The 21,003-nt window shown below is 39.9% G+C and overlaps 1 protein-coding gene across 1 annotated transcript in view; it reads right to left on the reverse strand.

The window, feature by feature from the left end:
* Positions 1-21,003, reverse strand: part of GMDS (GDP-mannose 4,6-dehydratase) — a 442,696-nt gene that overhangs the window by 222,469 nt on the left and 199,224 nt on the right. Inside the window, exon 7 of the mRNA XM_082499607.1 lies at positions 8,687-8,814. Coding sequence (XP_082355733.1) covers positions 8,687-8,814 — 128 coding nt within the window. The remainder of the gene's footprint in view (positions 1-8,686; positions 8,815-21,003) is intronic.

Genomic DNA, 21,003 nt, shown 5'->3' on the forward strand with positions numbered 1-21,003 from the left:
TACCTGTTATTAAAGTTGCATAACATTTACCAATAAAAGATGCTGCTTCCCATTCTTTAAAATGTTGCCAAATACCATCTGACCGAATAAAAAATTTCTGAGTTCAAAGGTAGACACACCTGGTTGTGTTTTTTTTTCCCCCACTCATGATAGGAAAAAGAGCAAAAAAAGGAAGGAAAAACGTCAATTGAAGTGATTCAGCTGACTAAAGAATACGTTTCATTTGTATTAACTCCCCCATAAACCTCAATATTTTTTTTTCCACAAACTCAGGGTTTCCTTGTTGTACAGTAAGTATTTGAAATTATGCATGCAGAGGGTTAGAGGATGTTTATGAGAACATTTCCATCAAATTTGCCCTGAACTTGCGCAATTCATAAAATTTGCGTGGACTAAAAGAGAAACTTTTTTTTTTTTTTTTAAAAATCATGGTTTACATACACTCAAGAAAGACTCGTGAGACCTTTGCTGTTAAGATTCACTTTACGGTGAACACGTTCATCCCCTGATGGGGCAGTGGTTTCCCTGCAGGCGCAGCGGCGGCCCGAAGGAGGCTGTCTGCTGTCCTTGCTCCCTGAGCCCAGGCAATCCCATCTCCCTTGTGAGATTCATCTCTTTCCCACAGTCTCATCTGCAGTTGCCCCAAGTTAAAACCACCACAAGACTGACCGGAAGGTGGAACAGACCTTTTTTAAAAAAGTCTGGTTTCTTTTTACCCTGGTGTTACGTTGCCACCTGCTAATGAGGGAACATTGTCCTGCAGTGCGCACTGACGTGGTACTGCAATGACAGTATATGCGCTGCATTATGAAGTCTCTCTGCTCGCAGCCGTATGTTTTCTTCTGATCCTATCACCAGTACAAGTAGAGCTCCTAAACATGAACCCTGTCATGATTTTACTTGTTTTTCCGCATATTGCCAGACAGAGGAGAAAACTAAAATCGTAGGAGCACAGCATGCATTTAAAGTTACTTCTGAAAAATGCCTTAATTTGGTACGCTACAAGAAGAACATACTGCAAAAGCCAATTTTTTTCAGGAGGACTCCTGTAGTTGTGTTATTTGAAGAGATACTGCATTCAAGCTACAATGGCATAATAGGTCAGTCTCCGAAATATGACAACAATACATAATTTATCAATCTGGAAACCTTATACTTGAAAGAAGCCTTAGTCTAACCTTTCCATCACTCCAATTGAATTGTAAGACCACCGCTGTAACGAGACCACTTAGAAAACCACCGGGGTGGCCTTGATAATAATACACATATCATTGTTGAGGCACAGGAAACTAAACCAGATGGTTTTGCTGAGGAAAGCACTTTTTTGGCTTTGTAAAGCCTAAAAACACTAATAGGTCAAACACAAAAGTGGTGAAAAAGAAAGCTAAAGGAAAATTTATGTAAATAAGAAAAAATTCTTTTTTACAATTATATTCCCCTCACATAAAAAATGGCTGCAAGAAAATAAAAAGGGGGAAATGGTGCTGTAGTTCTGAAATAGTCAGAATAGTTTTCTGAAAGAAAATGGTCTAACAGCAACACTTACAGTAGGCACTGCTGCTGGAAATCAATACCATATGATGTGCATTAGACAGAACACCTACATATTGTAATTAAAAGCCTTTTCTTTCCTAATCTTAATGTTTTAAGCATGGAGAACATTCATGTCTCTTGTAACCACTCTCTTACTAGCAATCATACCAAACTTAAAGAGAAAACAGCACATGCACGCACTTCTTAAAATACATGAAATTGAAAATAATTTCCACAAAATCATCCATGCACAAACAGAAACATATATACATTCACACACAAACACATATATATATACACATAGGTGCGTGTGGGGTGTGCACGCCCGTGTTTAAAGTGTGTTTGAATTTTTCCACTTCCACTGCAGTTGTTTAGAATCACGTTATTTACAAACTTCATCATTTCAGGAGGTTTATAACCAAAACCCATGAAGAAATCGGTTTTGTTTTTCTTTAATGAAGACATCTACATAAGTGAATTTAAGATGATAGTGTGTTACTCTGCTGGGAATTGCAGCTATTTCTAATAGTCAAGAAGCCTAATCTAAACTACACGCACTGAAAGAAATGTATTATAAGCTCTGTTATTGTTACTCTGAAAGAAGATGTTTGAGAATTATACCTACATTTTTGCTGCTATAAACTCATGCTCTAACTGAAAGAAAGCATCATTATTTGAATACCAACATTTCCTCTTCTAGCATGGGACAATGGAGAAGAAACGTACACTGAGGAGAGCTTCACTACTCGCTTATAATTTTTAAGTGTTCATTCTGGCACTGCTCAGAAATAGCCTTGAAGAAAACGTTCAAAGACTTCAGTTCAACTCCCAAGTTCTTAACTAAAACCAGAGAGGTAAAAGAGTGGTTTCTGAAGCCAGAAGTGAAGGGGGACAGACCTTACTGAGCTAAGGGAGCCTGATGGAGCCCACCTGGACAGCAACAGAGAGAAAGAAATCACAATGGGATCTTATGGGATCCTATTTTGATTCCATGTGACAGATATGACGGGAAGATGCCTACTTTGTGGCCAGTGACACTGTCTACCACCTCACGTCAACACTTGAACTCTTTTGTAGGGTTGGAACATTTCAGCTGAGGTATAATGTGTGCAAATAATTTACTAAAACAATGGCATCATGAATTTACTCTGGCAATCCACTTATCCATGTCTTTTCCCTGTAGCCTCAACCAGAGGGAAGACAATCTTCTTTACTTCTCCTTGGACCTGCTGTTCCAGCATTCTCATTGTGGCACAAAGAAGTGGTTCTATTGCAAATGCCAGTACCTGAGGGTCAGTGCTGGGTGAATGTCACAAAGCAATGTGGCATCTTTCATTTGAGCCCCGTTATCAGTGTTGTGGCCACTTACATTGGCTGTATGGTATCCTGAGAACTGGATCAGTATTTGCATGAATGATTGAACATACTACCATGGTCAAATGTGACTTCCTTTATGCTGGACGCATCACACCTCCACGTGTCCAGAGTATTTACATGAGGAAATCAAAGAATATTCTGCCATTGGTAAGTGCGTACTTCCTTTGGGAAGGTGCAGCTTTCTCAAAAAGCATTTCAGCAGGAGGCTTACTTCTACATCTTCCAAAAAGGACAACAGATTTTCAACCTATTAGAAAGAAACTAAGGTGGGAGAGTCAATGTCTCTGGTATACATGCTTCTAGAAAAGACACTGCTTTAGCGAGTACCTGTCAAGAGTTTTATGAATGTTCAGCACTTCTTCCAGACAATGGAGCACAGTCTATCAAACTTTTCTACTAAAGGTTCATACAAGCCCTGCTGCTTTCACAATTACTTCACCTGGATGGCAGCAGTAAGATAATCAGTTCAGCTGATCACCACATCAATCAGAGCAGATTGGATATAATTTTAAGATCAGTTTGGCTTAATAGAGCCAATAATTATCCCAGCTCAAGCAAGCTGATGGAAAGAAAAAGTTCTCATTTTGAAATAAATAAAATACTCCTGAGTACCTTGATGGCTCAAAGAAGTACAGCATTGAGGGTTTAAAACTACTTCTTAACTTTTGTTAGACGTGATTAACTTTGAGCACAAAAACTAAGCAGTAGAGAAGGAAAAATCATTTTTCACTTCAGTCCATAACAAAAGGGTAATAATCCTAATTTTAAAGCGTGCCTATAAGTTCCTGGGCCAATCTCATAACTATATGAGGTATTGATAGTTACACAGACAGATATAACTGACTTTCCTTTTATAACCAACAATTCTCAACAAAGCAAGACTCTCTCAAGCAAATATTCCACTGGGCCGATGAAAAGATGTGCCAGAAAAAACTTCAGGTCCCATCAGACTAAGGTAAAACGTATCACAAAAGACGACACATCCTTAACACACCAAGAAAACAACAAAACAGAACTAGAAATGCTTTGGCCAACAGTCTTGCTGGCTGAATCCTTTTCTTATGCACAAGAGTAAAGTAAAATTTTAAATAATTCTGTCTGGCAAGGGTTTTTATATTTATATGTACATGCAAACCTACAAGAAGGGATTTCCCCACAACAGAAATGGTAGCAGCTGTCTCCAAGGGTCAGTCTCTACTTATTAGACCAGCGAACAGAAGAATCACGAATAAAAGACCAGGCGATGCTGACTGGAGATTTAAATCCAGAAGACATCACTGTAGATTAGATTTTACTATCTCAATTTCAACATGCGCAAAATGACTGCGTGTTTTCTTGTGCATTTTAATCACAAAGCAAAGTATGAATCAGTACCAGTATCAAATAATAATAAAAAAAAGTAAGATGGAAAGTCTCTCTTTAAACAGTTTCTTAATGTGCTTGGTTTGACTGTACAATAACTTACTGTATTACTTATTTATAAACTGTTCTTTTTTGCTTTGGTGTTTTTACATTATTTAAATCTAAATTAATGGAAGCTGATTGCCATGCATTTAGAATACCAAATGGTCACTGATTTCACCATGAGTTTAAGCACATGCTCAATTTTAAGCATTTAACTAGACCTGTAATTAACTGAATTTGAGCCAGTTATGACTCAATTATGAGTCCTCTGTAATTACTGCTTGAAATACTGCTGGATTTCTATTGAAGAAAAAAGAAAATACTTCTGATCTGAACGAATACTTAAAGACTATTAAAACCGTTACCTTTGACTTGTTTTTTTTTACTTTTGTAAGATATATATTGATAGGCTTTCCCACAGCATGCATCAGTGCAGCCTTCCTGCTCTGTGCACGGCACTGAGGTGTGGGCAGTGCAAGCGCAGAAGGGAACCGGAACATCAACAGGAGATAAGGAAGAAACTGAAGGAAAGGAAGAAAGAGCCTCAGCTGTTGAACTCGAATAGAAAGTTGCTCTTTTCCCAGAGCCACTTTCCAACATGACTATGTTCTATTTGTTGGCTTTCCCTTTACGTCTTTACAAATGAACATGTCTACTATGTCCCCAAGAACAACACTTTAAGGTTTCAGTTGCAGGTATACCTTCACCACCTCATTTACAGTATTTAGCATGTAGGAAAATAAGAAAACGACCAACTAGTGATGGATTGATGGGCATTTTTTTAATGGTTGAAATTAAATGTTTCTGGGAATCTATATTTATTTGAAATAAGCCTCTTGAGTGAGTGTCTGAGGAAATTTGTGTGATGCCTTGTGTTTTATAAATGGCATAGAAATGAGTCAGACTGTTAAGGCTTGTTATTGTACTAATATTTCAAAATACCTAGTGAATAGTTTCCTAGTGTTTTCTGCAACAAACAAAAGGTATAAATTACCCTCGCAAAACAAAATAGCACACAAAAGATTCATATATCAATAGTGCCGATGGATTGTTTTTCCTCTGCCAACTCAGTGGTATTGATGGTCATCTCTAATACTATCCTGTGAGACTTGTGCTGAATATAGTAGAGTAAAAACGGAGAAAGGGGGAGTAAGAGGCAGCAGCAATTTTTGCAAAAATGTTAAGAGTTACTAATATAATTTTAGGATAAAACTAATAATCATAGAATGGTTTAGGTTGGAAGAGACCATAAAGATCATCCAGTTCCAATCCCCTTGCCACAGGCAGGGACACCTCCCACTAGACCAGCTTGCTCAAAGCCCCATCCAGCCTGGCCTTGAACACCTCCAGAGATGGGGCATCCACAGCTTCCCTGGGCAACATGTTCCAGTGCCTCACCACCCTCATAGTGCAAAATTTCTTCCTGATATCTAACCTAAATCTACCTTCTTACAGTTTGAAGCCATTACCCCTTGTCCTATCACTACATGCCCTTGTAACAAGTCCCTCTCCAGCTTTCTTGTAGGCCCCCTTTAGACACTGGGAGGCCACTGTAAGGTCTCCCCAGAGCCGCCTCTTCTCCAGGCTGAACAACCCCAACTCTCTTTATAGGAGAGTCTTTATAGGAGAGGGGCTCCAGCCCTCTGATCATCTCCGACAATGCCCACCAATACAATTTTTGCTGCCTACTTATTTATATTTTGTTCTCTTCAAACACTGAATGGAAACCTTTCTTTCTAGTGAGTTAGACTTCCTGATTTTCATTCACCAGCACAATGCCACTGTACCTGATTTTCAGTTCCTGGAGGTGGCAGTTCAAGTCCCAGCTCAAAAACCTAACTAAACACATATTCCAACTATTCTCCCCTTATATGAACCTATGTTTAAACATCAGACTTCTGAATCATCGGCTACTGAAGCTGACCTCAACCCACAGCTAAGACTGAGCACGCTGTTAGCCCATCCCTTGGTGGGCACATACATGCTTCAGCGCAGACACGCGCCTCCATGTTTTACTGTATACAGAAGCATTTGCCCAAAATCACAGTGGCAGTCGGATGAACGCATGTGACCAAAGCTCAAGAGTCCCGACTTCTGCTTGTGCTTTGTAACCACTAGACATTCTCCACTCCAATACATACAGGATACAGTCTCTCCACGAAGTCAATGGGAGTCTGGTCATCAACTTTCATGAGATCAGGAATTGACCCATAATGTTTTATAAAACAACAAAAGGGAATGTATTTATGGTTTTATTATTATCTGTAATAAGGAAATAAGGAGAAAGAAAACACAGTGCATGGTCAAGTCTATACGCACATGTGTTACTCGTATTAATATCAATGGGATTTAAAAGTACATATGGAGAGGATAAGATATATCCCTATGTGTTCAGCCATATGCTTAAGGAAGCTCCCCAAATGCTTGTAAATACGATCGTGCTTTCTAACATACTATGTATTTATTTGAACAATGTTAAATCTCTAAGCCCTACTTTCCAGTCCATTAAAGCCTCAAGTAATTGTTTATTTCCAGTTTAAAGTTACTCTCTTTTTTAGCCATTAGAAGGCTGCCTGTAACCACATTTCCACAACATTCGGGGAATTAGAGAATTGATAATAACTCTCCCATTATCCGAAGGGGTACCTCTCCAGTAAGAGAAATACTCAACATGAACTATATTTTAGTGAGGAATTATTTCCAGAAGATTTTGGGACAGGCCCAAAACCTGTAGCTGAAAGGTCTGGAATGCTACTTACACAACAAACATATGTTCGTGCTGTAGACCTCGGACAACTACATTCCTTCTGGAGGCCAAAGACCCTGAAAGCTAGTCATTCTTCTGGATAGGCTTGTTCTCATTTCCTTTTTATTTTTAAAGGTTTGAACGTAGGACAAGGGTCTGACCCACTAGGCACAAGAGGGTTATTCTGGATTTCCCTTATGGAAGAAGACATCAGAATTCATCCCACGATTTATGATCTGGCGCAAGTTGTCTTGCAATGAGATAGCCAAAGTATTTATGGAATATCCAATGCCTCCTAGCAAATTATGCTCATTATGTTCATGCAACTGATCATTTCATTCGGCTCGTTTTTTTACTTCCTTTCAGTTGAGACTTGGTAACTGACTTTATGAACACTCTCGACTACAGTTTTATCCATTAAAAACACGGTTGGGATGGTTTACTGGATTAACTGCTTCAACTAACGTTGTAGCCACAAATAAAAAACAATAGCCATGGAGGCATAGTCCTGACATTCATGGTGCCCTTACCACCTTACATGCAAATGCAGCGCACAACCAAAAGTCAACTTTATTTATATCAGGCTGCCAAAAATCACCCTCTTGCTTACTTGATGTAACCCTTTCGATGCCAAAATATGGCTGTTTACTTTTTTAAATATCATCCATAACAAAAGTTTATATTGTGGTCTTATGATTTTGTTTTCTTGCTGTTTCTTTTTGACTGTAAACAAGCTTTGAGAGCACAGCTTTTATTTTACCTTTTAAATCTCAATTTATGAAAGAAATCCCAAATCAGACTTTTTCCTACTTCTTGCTTTGTAATATAGAAGAACAAAACAAACAGTCATCATCTTTTTAAACTGCATCAATGAATAGTGGAGCCAAATCCGGTTTCCCAGCAAGGAATTATTAAAAGACAGAAATAGTCCAATGACCACAGGAAATCTTTAAGCACCAAAATGGGGACAAAAGTCCCCTGGGGTAAAGACAATATTTCCTACATGGTCATTCATGTCTTCTTGTAATACAATACAGGGGTATTGTTTGTTTATCTGCTTAAGTAGATGCATAGAATAAAATTAGAAACAAATCCTGACTATGAAAACATTTCAAACACTAGATGCAGGCACATGTTTTGCAATATCTGCCATCACAACTATGTTCTGATGCTTCTTCCTAACGTATAATCAGCTAGACCTTTGATCATTAATATATACATCGTTCTTGCCTCATTATAATAAGGGCCACCAACCTCCAGCAGGATTTTTGACTTCAGGTCATATTGCATCTTGCTGAAATCTTAATATTGGTTCTACAATTTGTCAAAACAACAGGAGAAATACTCTAAAATAGATCCACTTGATAGTCAGCCCCCTCCCCCAAGGAATTCAGTCAAGGAATGTAAACCCAAAGATTTATTTTTCTGTTCAGGTCATGCCTGGGGTAAGTTGCTGTGTTACTAAATTCTCTAGGCTGAAATCAAGAGCAAGACAAAGTTAACAGGCCTCAATAGGCAAAACCATCCCGAGATAGCCCTCCGTGGACCATGATCAGAAATTACAGCAATAAGCATCATCCCCACCACGAAGATGATTCAGACAAAGGCATGTGGCCCACAGCTTACCTCAACATAGTCCCTGGCATGGCCCCAGTCTCTCTTAGCATCCAGATTGCCCAGGCTGAAGCAATCCAGCTGTCCAAGGTGAATCTTTGCTACTGATCGGCTAATTTTTCGAGTAACGAAGTTAGCCCCTGGAATTGAAATAAAAGGTAGTGTTCAGCATAGTCACAGTGGCAGACAACTGGCCACAAGAAACACCTTGTAGAGCTCAGCAAATGGTACTTGCAGTCTTCATTCACTCCCCTCACACCACCTAGACCCATGCCATCTTTTATTGTTTGAGTAGGCCAAGATGCTTCTAGTGCAAGTGTCACATTAGCTGCACTTTCACAGCAAATATCTTTCTTTGTGGGACTTCTTAAGCATTCCTAATTTGCTGCCTCAGTATTCAGTCCAGGCACGAAGCCAAAGAAAATCATTTGGAATGTCAGTTCTTAAACACAAAATGCAAAAGGTTACATAAAGAAGACAGGCATCTTAGACCACCCTCAAGTTTTTTGTTGCCATTTCTTTTTTCTTTTTAAATTTTTTTAAAGGAATGCATACATCTAAATAAATTAGTTTATTATTATTAATAATAATAAAAAGACACTATCCAAATACTACATGTTCTCCAAAGGACTGCAATGGTTAATGCTTCCTGCTTTTCTAGCTATTTGGGATTCTTTGTCCCCAGGTTCAGTGAGATCATGAAATTGTGATTTCAACTTTATCAGTTGAAGGCTGTACGTTATTTTATCATATTTCTGTATTTTGTTCACTGTATTGCTTTGGAAAATTTTTGTACCCATTTCTGCTCCCTGTGGAGTTGCTTTAAATAATACTTGTTTCTAGTTATTTTCATATCTTGATTTTTAGATTATGACGGCTGTGTTTCTAAAATATGGTCAACAGTCTCCTCAAAAGCAGAGGGATTTGAATTTAGACCATGAGTTCAGGCTAAACAAGCCCAATGGCATTTGCACACTAATGGGCCACAAAAATTAAAATTACATGCCTTTTTAATAGCTTAAAAAATGATTGAGTGGTGACAGATGATACTTCATCCAAATGGAAAGAAGGAAAGTTAGTGAAAACAACTGCACTTGTAAAAAATGCTCTTAGCAAATTTCAAAAGTCCTAAGTAGTGCAGCTTGTACATTCGATGCATATATGTAGGTATTTTCATCATGAAACTCTGCTCTTGAGATACGCATCTCAATATTTTCTATTTCCTGTCAAACAAACGATAGGCTGCTGTAAAATTATTAACTTGTTTTTTAAAGGATGAAAATCATATAATTTCCATATTCCCTGAAAAGGTGTTCAGATATAAAGGAAGCTTAAAAAAATACTGTGATTCACAAAATGTCAGAAATAAAATATACTGGGGAGTCTTTTTTATAGCAATGTTCCTCAAAAATTGGACAAATGAGTCAACTGCAGGACGAAAGCACAAGCCTTTCTTCTAGACTGCACCCTGCATGCTCAACAGGAGAAATAGGATTATCCCAAAGATGAACCAGTGCAAACCACAGGATTGACACTGTGACTCTGCTATTGCAATTTCTGAAAGCAAAGTACTGTGGTTCCCCTGTTCCTGGCTGGACGGGCTTGCGGCAGGAGTGGAGTTCTGGCTTAACAGAAACCAGGAACAGAGTCTCTTTGGCTTAGTCAGACTGGCACTTCTCCAAAGATTGTTTCCATTTTTTATGTTATCAAAGTGCTTTGAGATCTTCACACAGATTATCACTGATTAATTAAAAATAGATTCAAACTATTACACAAACTTATTAGGATTAGCTCTGAAACTTCCTAACCTTCTGCACTGAAATAATTTCAGTTAGTATTCAGTAAATAACAGTTGAAGGAGAAGCTTTTGTTCTAGGATAAAGTATATGGCTTTATGTTCCAGACGGCAATTGAGTAATAAGGAAAACTGGCCATTTTCAACGCTCCATTCCCATTTGCAGTAAAAGCAGTGAGAGTTCTAGTCATCATCTTCATTAAAGCAAGTTTTACTGTCAACCTACACGACTAATGAACGTCAGCTTCCATTTTGGAGCAACCACTTCCTCAGAAGAAAAAAAAAGTGTATTGGGTTGTGTGTGTGAGAGAGAGAGAGAGAGAGAACTTTTACGCTATCAACTTAACTTGAAATATATGAAAGATACTGCATAAGAAAAAGCAGATTAGTCTAGCACAACACAGCAAATACTAGTAACTGCTGTCTTCTTGGAGAGTCAGTGGTAACTGGAGACAATCTTCAAAGATCTTCTCCAAGCAAAATCAGAATATACCTCAAAAGGCTGAAATGAAGAATTAAAGGGCACCACAGCAAAAATAAAAACCTTTATTTCCCAGAAATATTCCAGTAAGGGTTCAACAAAATAATACCAACCCACTTCTCGGAAGTGCCTTAAAGCTGTGGAAGAAAACTATGCTACTATTCACTGAGAAATGTGATTAGAAATCTTTTTCATGCAACCAAGGACACAATGGCACATTTCAGAAGCATTTAAGTGATACGGTTTGTAAATAATGTTTAAATATCATGTTTAAATACTGATTCTCTTCAAACACAGTATCTTAAAATATCCCATTACCCTATGTGTTTGATCCCATGCCATTAAATGCACATCATAACCAGAATTTAAGCTGATACCCACTGGAGTCATGCAAAATAGTCAGCATTTCCCTTATAAAGCCCTATCCTAGGGGGTTGCAATCGGGCTATAAAATCTTGCTTTGGCTTGAAACTTGGCAGATGTAATGTCTCTTTCCTCTTAGATTCTATCTAAAGGTCCATGCAGAGTGCTACAGGTATCTTTATATAACTGAATACAAAGTACCTTTTAAGACACAGAAATTGTTGGCTTCCTTCTTCCTCAGGAATTATTGAGAACATGCTACTGTTGAACCTACAAGAGCATTTTTCTCCATAGAATGGCCAGTTAGTACCAGTAAAAGCATCAGCACAGCTGCTGGTGTGTTAATCGCTTCACCCTTTGTGTTGATTTTCATCAGATCACGATGATCCAGCATCTAAAATGCCACCAGCTATCACCGCTGAATAAGGGCTACATTACTATGTTACTAACATTACTAATTCACATGGAAATGTGTTGGTGGTAGCAACAGAAACTAGCTCAGATTGGCAGGGAAGAGAGGTCAGAGCCCCATGTTTTTCTTCTGGCTTCTCCTGTTCTGCTTCCTCGGTTCAGAGAGGTTTTGTGAAACACACCTCCCTTCTCACACCTAGTACAAACGTGGAGCGTTCAAAGCTCTATAAATGCGTGATATATTTTGACTTATTTGAACATTTATTCAAAACGAGTGAATTCCCACTGTTGTGGGAACTTATTATCCCACCATAACTGAGCGAAGATTCATTCTTGCTCCCTCGGTAGGGCCAAGCATGCTGGGCGTTACAACTGCCTTGCATAGTTACCTATGCAGCAGATACATCGGAAACATGATGGGCCAAGCCATGCTCTGGTTTGCGTCGCTGCTGTCAGCACTGGAGTTGCTGTCCTGCAACAGCAGAGATCTGGCCAGGTGTTGCAAAGGATGCTTTGGTGAGCCCGCACGTTTCAGCAGTTCCAAACAGCCTTGGTTGAGGAGTGCCTGACAAGTTTTCACATTTTGAAAGGGGTCTTAAACATGAGTTTTCATGATATTAACAGCTGATTCAGGAACCCTTGGCATTAGCTTAGATTCCCCTTCAAAACCCAAGCCCTCCCTCTGAGACAATTAGCATTCCAATAGGAACCATAAGGTCTGTTTTACAAACCCGATTTATCCTAGATACGACTTTAAGCAAGGATTCCTCATCAAGCAGACCTGATCTGTAAAACACATAGCTTGTCAGCAAACCACTATAGGGACAACACTACAACAAAAAGAAATAGCAGAGGTATAAAGCAACAGCTTCGGCTCTCCAGCCCGGGCCTGCCGCCCGCTGCACCGCCTGGCTCAGGGCGGCTCATCCCTCTGAGAAGGACACTGCCTACATCTGGCAAAGATACAGCTTTGAAAGCTGGACGCATCTCTCATTAGCACATATTTAAAACTATTGCTTTAGGAAGCATGTTCTCAATGCACCTATGGTTCCAAAGCTGTATGCCATGAGGAAAAAAAAAGAAATACTGTGTCTCTGCATCAGTACCCCATTCCTTTTATCAGCACCGGGGTTTCACCCTTTGTGTATCATCAGGAAAACGGCTGTTTGAGGTTAGCGTTTTTCTCTAGAATCTGTGGTTTATAAGAGGCAGCCAAATGGATGAAGCAGCTTTAAGAGCCACTGTTACAGTAACTATTTATTTTCAAGAACCCTCATTTTCCAATGCTCTCAAGGCTACATAAAAAACTCAACAGATGACAAAACTGTGGTCTTAGGAAGACTGCTATCCCACTATAACACTTGTTTCATGCGTAAGAAAATCCATCATTAATCCTAGTAATATCATAGAATAACAGTCAATCTGATAGCATTTAATAGCCATACTTATCTATCAGCTGAGATGTAGTCCTAGCACAGTCTATCAAGTTGTCATAACAACTTTTTCTTCATTTTGCATAAAATATGATTAAAAGGTTTCTGTCTCTAAAGATGCTGGCACAAGAAAAAGGGTGTGCTCTGCCCCCCTTCCCCCCCCAAGTTTCTAAAGTTCTGGCATAGATTCTAGTGGAAGCCTAACAAGTTCAAACACATTGTGTACTCAGTGCTTCTACAAACCCAAAAGGAACATATTTCTTTTAACGTATATATGTTGTAAATGATACATTTAATGAGATCATTGAAATGTTTTGATTGCCTGAAAATCCACACTGCTCATAATTTCCATTCTATGAGAAGCTTTTCCATTTGTGTAACAAGCTGCAATTAAAAAAGAAAGCAACACCCATTTTTTCTAAGAAAAGAAGTCCAGAGACTCCTTTAGCTTATACAGATGAAAATCAATAACAATTATTCTGAAGTCAAAGGAGTTATGTCAATGTAAAACAAATGAAAAATCAAGTTACACACCTTTAAATTACCCTTCCATATTTTGGGAATTTTCAACTGTATCCTGATCGAAACAACTGATACAGTACTGCATTTTGGTAAAACTAATAAAGCAGCTACTGAGTAGATGTTAAACACTCATGTATTTTAATTGTGAATCCACTCTCAACTTAAAATAACAAATTGTTCTTCCCACAACAACAATTATACAAAGCAGAAACATCACTGTTTGGAAACAAAGGAAAAATCATCATTAAAAGGGATTTTTTCCTTTGCAGGTCTTCACAATACCCTGCAAATTGTATACAGCAAGTACAGCTACGTTTGGATGAGCTTGCCAAAAAGTCCACAATCAGATTTTTGCAAAATGAAATATATATGAAATAAGGGTGATATGATTCATAAGCAATTCATTGTAAAGTCATGCACTGCATGGAAAACATCTTCCTGACCTGAGCAATAATTTTATTTTCTGAAACACGAGATATACTGCTTTAATCCTTACATTTTAATCCTGTATAGCATAGCTGGAAATACTTTGCTTCATCATAATATTTTCAGTCTCTTTCTTTGTCCTTTAAAATTGTAATAGTACCTTATGATAGTGGGTTTCTCAGATTTTTAATACCTTTGCAATGTTTTTCCCACATCTTCAGTTTACATACCCCCAACTATTTTCCAATGGAGAGATCTCTAAACAGGAAAGATAAAGCTACTGATAATAGGCTTGTTTCTAAAAGTTATTCTTCATCAACCCCCTGGGAAATAATCATGTAACAATAAAATCCACCGATCACAGATTGAAAGCGATGGTCCAATAACACGAGCATAAAATTGTCCCTCTTTCTCAAGTGATCCTCATTTGGCATTACTTTAAAATGTGTGATTTCAATAAGAAGCAGCGGTACTAATTCCTTTAAATATTGCTAACAAAGACATTAACAGGCATATCAACTGAATTGTTTCCTTTCATAATGTATTGACACACATTTTGAACTTTCCAATGCCAAAAGTAAAATGCGCCGAGTCTGCTTGGCCCCATTTCCATTTGCACCACACTTGTCGATGGAATTCCCTGGGTAATGGCTAATATACTACTGCCTGTATTTTAAAAACGAGGAGATGGAGGCAGAAAGGTAAAGGCGTGCAGCGGTGGGAAGCATCAGCAGCGGGAGGGCAGCATGCTGGAGGGGGCTGATGCTCTTCAACCCAAGAGCACCTCTGCCCCCGATGTCCACTTGCACACTGAGAACATTTGGACAGCTGAGGGCAACAGGAAGGCATATGAACCAGGCACGGAGGGAACAAAAATGAATGATTTTTATGATCTGAGGGGAAAATAAGAGTGAGAGAGAATCTTGTGAGGAACGACAGGGTACAGAAATTGGGAGGGAACACAGAAAGTAGGGAGGCTTTCCTTTTTCCCAGTGGGTGGAAAGATAGCATGAAGCTTACCTGGAGGGACAACTAGGAAGCCCTGTAAAAGAGGTGCGTGGAATTAGGGCGAGAGACCTACCAACCACCACCAGAGGACGAGAATCAGAGGTGACGTTTGTCACAGCACAGCGAGCCAAGCTCCCCTGTGATTCAGTGGAGCTAACCCTCAGCCGGGGATCTGTCATCAGGGCTTTTAAACTCTTCACGACTGTTTTGCATACAAACAGATATAGGTTTCCCAAAGAACAATGACAGGATGATATCTATGACTACACAGCAGCAGTTCTCTAAAGTGACTGTGAAAAAAAAAATGACATTTAATTAGCAGACAATCTACATGTGTAATGTATAACGCAAAGCTATTAGATTTCACATTCAAAATCCCCTTATTCAGGACTAATTATGCACATCGTATCTATCATATGGGCTTGTTAAAAGGATAGGGTGATATACCAGCAAAAACCGCTGGGCAAAAAGTGCTATTTTAGTATATTTCCTCCATATACTTTTTCTTAAATTAAAGTATTTTCCCCTCAGGAACTGTACACTGAACAGGAAAAGGTGAGGCATCAAAGATTCTTATAAAGGAAAACCCAAACGTTAATACTGAAAACAATATGTAAAAGTGTTATTCCTGTTCCCAAGTTTATGCTGTTAATGGCACTTACATAAACAGAGCAGTGTTTTGCTTACAGAAAACTTAACCTTTTGCTCCAAACTTTTCACTTTGATTTCTTAATCGCAGTTCATATACCCTAAATTTTAAAACAAAGGTAAATGCCTTTAGCCACTCTGATTTGTTAACACTCATTTAAGCCATTTTTAAAAATTGTACAACTAATGTTATTGAATTAAGCCTCTCATTTAAGCTGTCACAAAATTAGACAAGCCCTTGCATGTATGAGCTATGGGTAAGCACAAGCATGCTCACCCAGCAGCACAGACTCTTTACATTGTTTACACACGCTTAAACAATTGGAGTTAAGTCCATGCTTTGCTGAATTGTTGCTACAATAGCTAGAAATGTATACAACGAAAAGGAAAATCCAGCACTTGTTCAAAATGGAAATATCATGCAGTCTAAGGCAACTTGCACAAAAACCCCAGGTTTTAACTTCTTGAATGACTATCAAAGTTCAGGCATCCGTGCCCTTAAATTTAACACCCCTTTCCTTTTCTCCCTGTCTTTCCCCTCCTCCATCCCCTCAGCAACCAGTAGCACATCAAAAAAGGTGCTGTTTGATGGTTCAAGCTGAGACATTCAGCCTTTACCCTAGCACTCCCTTGAGATGAAGCAGGCAAGGCTTTTAATCTTACCTGGTGACACATGACTGACTAATACAGTTTCTTGGACCTTCTGACCTCTGAGGGACTAAGTCTGGTTGGTCTCTCAGCCTCTCCAGGCGGCTGGGACATCAGCTTGCGGTGGGTCACTGTATAATCAGAGTTTTGCACAGGTCTTCCGTGTCTTTCTGTGCACCCACATAAGAGCTAACTTTTCACGTGCAAATTTCTGAGTATGAAATGCGTCATTTCACTTCAAGTCAGGGATAAAAAGAACTTTGATTTACTTCTACTGAAGGCAAAAGAGACTGTAATAAGAGTTAGCCTTAAAACCAATTGCAGCGGCATACAACTTTGCTGAGTCAGTGCAGATGTATTTTCTTGGAGAGAGAAAAATGGTCTAGCTACAGCCAAATAACTTATTTGAAACTTTGCCTCCCACGCGAACTAATAAGCAGTACTAGACGGGTTTGACACTTGTACAGCATAACTCAAGATGTCCCTAAATCCATGTACCTCCCTTTTGAGCTTTGTTGCTCAACCGTTCTTCTCTTAGGATTTTCTCCTGGTTAGCTTTGTGACAGTGGTAGTCCTCAGGGCAACCTTTAGAAAGCTCTCAATACATCATTTGGTAAACGTTGTTCAATTTTCATAAACCACCCTTTGCTACAGGGGTCCTGGAGCCACCAAGAGGGGGTCCTGAAACACAGCTGAACTGTATTTCCAGGGAGCTGGAAAGAGCCCTGGGCAAAGAGCTTATTGACACGCAACAAGGTGGGGAATAGCGAGAGCCGAAGGGAAGGAGGAAAAGAAATCTCAACTTCTGCAAATACAGGAAGCACAATTTTTTCCAGTACTTGATCAGGGAATATAAAACGTAAGGCGCTACGTTTCCTTCCGTCTTCTGTGTTATGAATAATTAGATTCTCAGCTAGGATGCGGTGAGAAGTACATCTCCAAAACCAGTGATGATCCCAACAATTCAATGTACCAATCGTCAATTGCAATGACCTGCAATTTGCAGCCTAATTGTTCCAGCTACAGCTACCCCTTCAGACTCATAACAGACTAATCTAAACAGATAGCTCTGAAAGAAGAGTCAAAAAAGATCTTCATTCACAGTGTGTGCTGCGGCGCCCAGCCAAGCTGGTGTGTGACCAGGGGTATGAGATCGGCTCACGGTGCTTTCAGCCCGCTCTGCCTGCCCCGGCTCTCCCCAGTTCCCCGGCTCTGCTTCTGCTCAGGGACACGTGGGGCTGCTGAGGACAGAACAGGATGAGACTGGAAGTCATTATCTCGGATGAAACCAAAGCAACGCCCCTCAAAGTTAGTATTTTAACAACGAAGCCTCTTGAAATAAGCTTCAAAGCGATAGGGGGGACGGGACGGATGACCCAACCCTAAAGTAAACTCCCAACCCTAATAGTTTAAGAAGAGAATAGGAGAGAAAGGCAGAGGCAAGCTGACAATACACCAGGAAGAGCGCAAGCCAACAAAGACAGCATGTCCCTTCTGCTCCTAAAAGACTTGGACATGTTTGACCTAGCTGTGTTGACCTCCTGTATACAGAGAGCCAATAAAAACATTATTTTACCTAGCTGTAGTTACTGCCGGTTGCCTAAGCTTCCCATAAAAAGTTCTGTCCTTATTTCAGAGCAGGCCGTGATCGCTCTCGGGAGACCCTGAAGTTAAGCAAGGGTGCTACGGCTTCCATACCCAAACCCCGAACTGGAAATGCCACCAGGCAAAGCAGCAGCTCTCCCACAGGCAGAAACAGTACGTCAGGGGGTTGCATAAAAGCCATTGCTGAGCACGACCCCCTCTCTGGGACCAACCCTGGGCATGTCGCTAATTTTCCCTTTAAAATGAAAAAGGCACCGAGGCAAAGAAATCGACACTGTATTTACTGAGAGAATCACTCGAACACAGTAAAACAGTAAAATTATAGCAGCTTTTTGAAATGTACATACATTTCAATCAATATTCCCTTTTTCTAATGTTGCCAGTGAAACTGAATACCACTTTTGCATTCTTTCCATGTGGGAATAATGTTTCTCTAGTGTAATTAATACTTAAATTAAATAAAAATAAATATGGAGATATAAACCCAGAGAACTCAGTTTGCTGGCAAGATAAATTGGTGCAGTTTCTCTGAAGTCAGATTACGTAAATTTACGAAGAATCCAAACTTAAATATTCAACAATTAACACATCCAATTGCCACAAAAATTTTCCATAAGAAAATGCGAAACAAAACATTTGGAAAGTGATTAAATGGCAAAAACCAGAGTGTCTACATAAAATGTCCATTTGCCACCATTCAACTTGTCACGCTCACTACTGTTTTAATATTTTTAAGAACACTTTTTCCTTTGTGGACTCCTGAAATTCATTGTTATCCTGTTTTTGTGATATTTCCCATTTAAGTTAGTTTACACTTCCTCTAGGAACAGAAGAGGCAGTCGGATCACCTGCTGTTCTGAGATGCCTACAATACTTGAGCACAATGGGGTGAAACCAGGACAGAAAGTTATCCCAATTCTGAATTTCCTGGCTTTGTATTTTTAGTGGGACCTTTCACATAATTTTAATATCGCCATAGGTAGCTGTGCATGCTCTCAGAAACACACGCATACACACACTCTCTGTACGTGTTCGGGAAGAAAGCTGCAAATTCTAGCATTAAACGTTCGCATTATATGTGCCAGTGTTGGTTTTGAAGGCACAATGATACAGGTTCATGAAACACCTCTAGATTAATTACATATGGTATTATTTTTTTTCCCCTAATAGGATTGCCCCCTGTGCAGAGGAAAGACTTGCTCTGAGAGCAGAGACTACTGTCTTGTGAGAAATTACGTAGGCAGGGGTCTCACGGAGCCTGAAGCTAAGGAAAGATAAAGAACTGCAGGAACAGAAATGATGGATTCACAGTTCAGCCTGACTGATGCTGCTGTGGAAAAATGAATACTACCCTGGCTGCTTCTGCAAGTTCTGAAAAGGTGCTTAGAAAGTCACTTAAATCAACTCATTTAGTCACTGCCGCATATTCCTCTGCGTGCTTGACTACTGAGCGCTCAGATGCGAACAGATGGGAGTTTTATTCTGAACACCAACCAATCAATCAGTGCAGCCTTATATTTTTCATGCCTTCTCACCCAAAAATGGAGATAAAATGCCAGCATTTTGCAGGAATTTGAGGATGTCAGGTACCTTGATATTTGTGAAACAATGCGAGAGAAGTACCCTGGAAGAGTAAAAAAGGGATGAAATCATTCTCAGTGCAATGAGTGGCCTTGAAAGGGGCACAAAAGCAGTCGGCTGTCAAAGGACTCCTTTCTTGCCCTCCAGCCCCAGAGACTGAACATCTCGTCATTCAGGTGAGAACTCCCTATGCTGTGCAAGGAATAAGGAAGAGGGAGCCTGCGGGGGGGGAACAAAAGTGCAAAAAAGGGCTTTATCAGAACACATCGGCACAAGTTCGAGTGAAGTTTGTGGAGGCACCCTTCGTTCAGCCATTACACAATTTTTTGAGCTAACCGAGTTTGCAATGTTCCTTCTCCCCCGCTTCATAGTTTTCAGGATGTCTTCATATTTACCTCATTTCTTATACCCACACTGATGTCTTTGGATGGTGAGGAAGACTAACTTCTGTGGCCAGAGAGCACAGCCTTCTTAAATTTCCTGCTGCAGTCTAGAACCCGCTTTCAAAACTGGACAAAACTGAACTTTAAATAGTTTCCCAACGCCCACTGAGGAGTTCGTCTCTCAAAGGGCAGTTTATCAAGGGGCTCAAGGAGCAGGGAGGGAAATGGCTGAAATTTAACCCTGAACCCCGTGTGAACCCAGGGATCGGGACTGCATATTTTCCACTGTCCTGCCATCTGCTGCTTCACTGCACATGGTAATCTTTGGCAACCCCACTGAGAGCTGCCTGGGCTATGGCTCTGTTCAGACAGGGTGTAGAAAGAAAAGACACTGAGAATGTCATGGCTGGCTGACCAGACTGCTGAGATCAGAGAGATTATGCCTCATTTGCTCACCGAGCCCTGCCAAAAGCAACACCATTTAACTGCAGGTACTCAAAACCCAACAGGCGTGTTTAAAGGAATTCTAGGCTTAAAAAGAGGACCATTCATAATGTGCGTTTGTTGGGGATACTGTAGCTACCACCTCTTGGCAATTATTCCTGAGAGTTTTAAAAGAAAGTTTACAGTGCCCAGCATTTCAGGTACGAGTGGTATCTGGCAGAAAGTATCATACCTGATTTACAGGCCATACGGACCTGGAAGATTACTCAAGGCAGGAATAAACAAAAGGGACCTAATAGCCCAGCAAACGGAGATAAACAGAGAAGAAACATAGCTGTTATTTTAAAACAGCTACAGTCTGTTTATCTCCCGGCTGTGAAATGCTGCACAGTATGGGAGTGTGAGGGTTTGGTACTTACATGCATAACCCTCGTATGTCATCTCATGACAAGGGACCTCCCTTGAGCCGGAGCCAAATCTACATTTGTTCCCCAGAGCGTCCCCATGGGCTCCGAATGCAGCAGGCGAAGAATCAGCTCTCAATCTCTGACTTCCTCTGACCACACTCTTCTGGACAAGGG

The sequence above is a fragment of the Vanellus vanellus genome (assembly GCF_965231255.1).
Source record: "Vanellus vanellus genome assembly, chromosome: 2".
NCBI lineage: Eukaryota > Metazoa > Chordata > Aves > Charadriiformes > Charadriidae > Vanellus > Vanellus vanellus.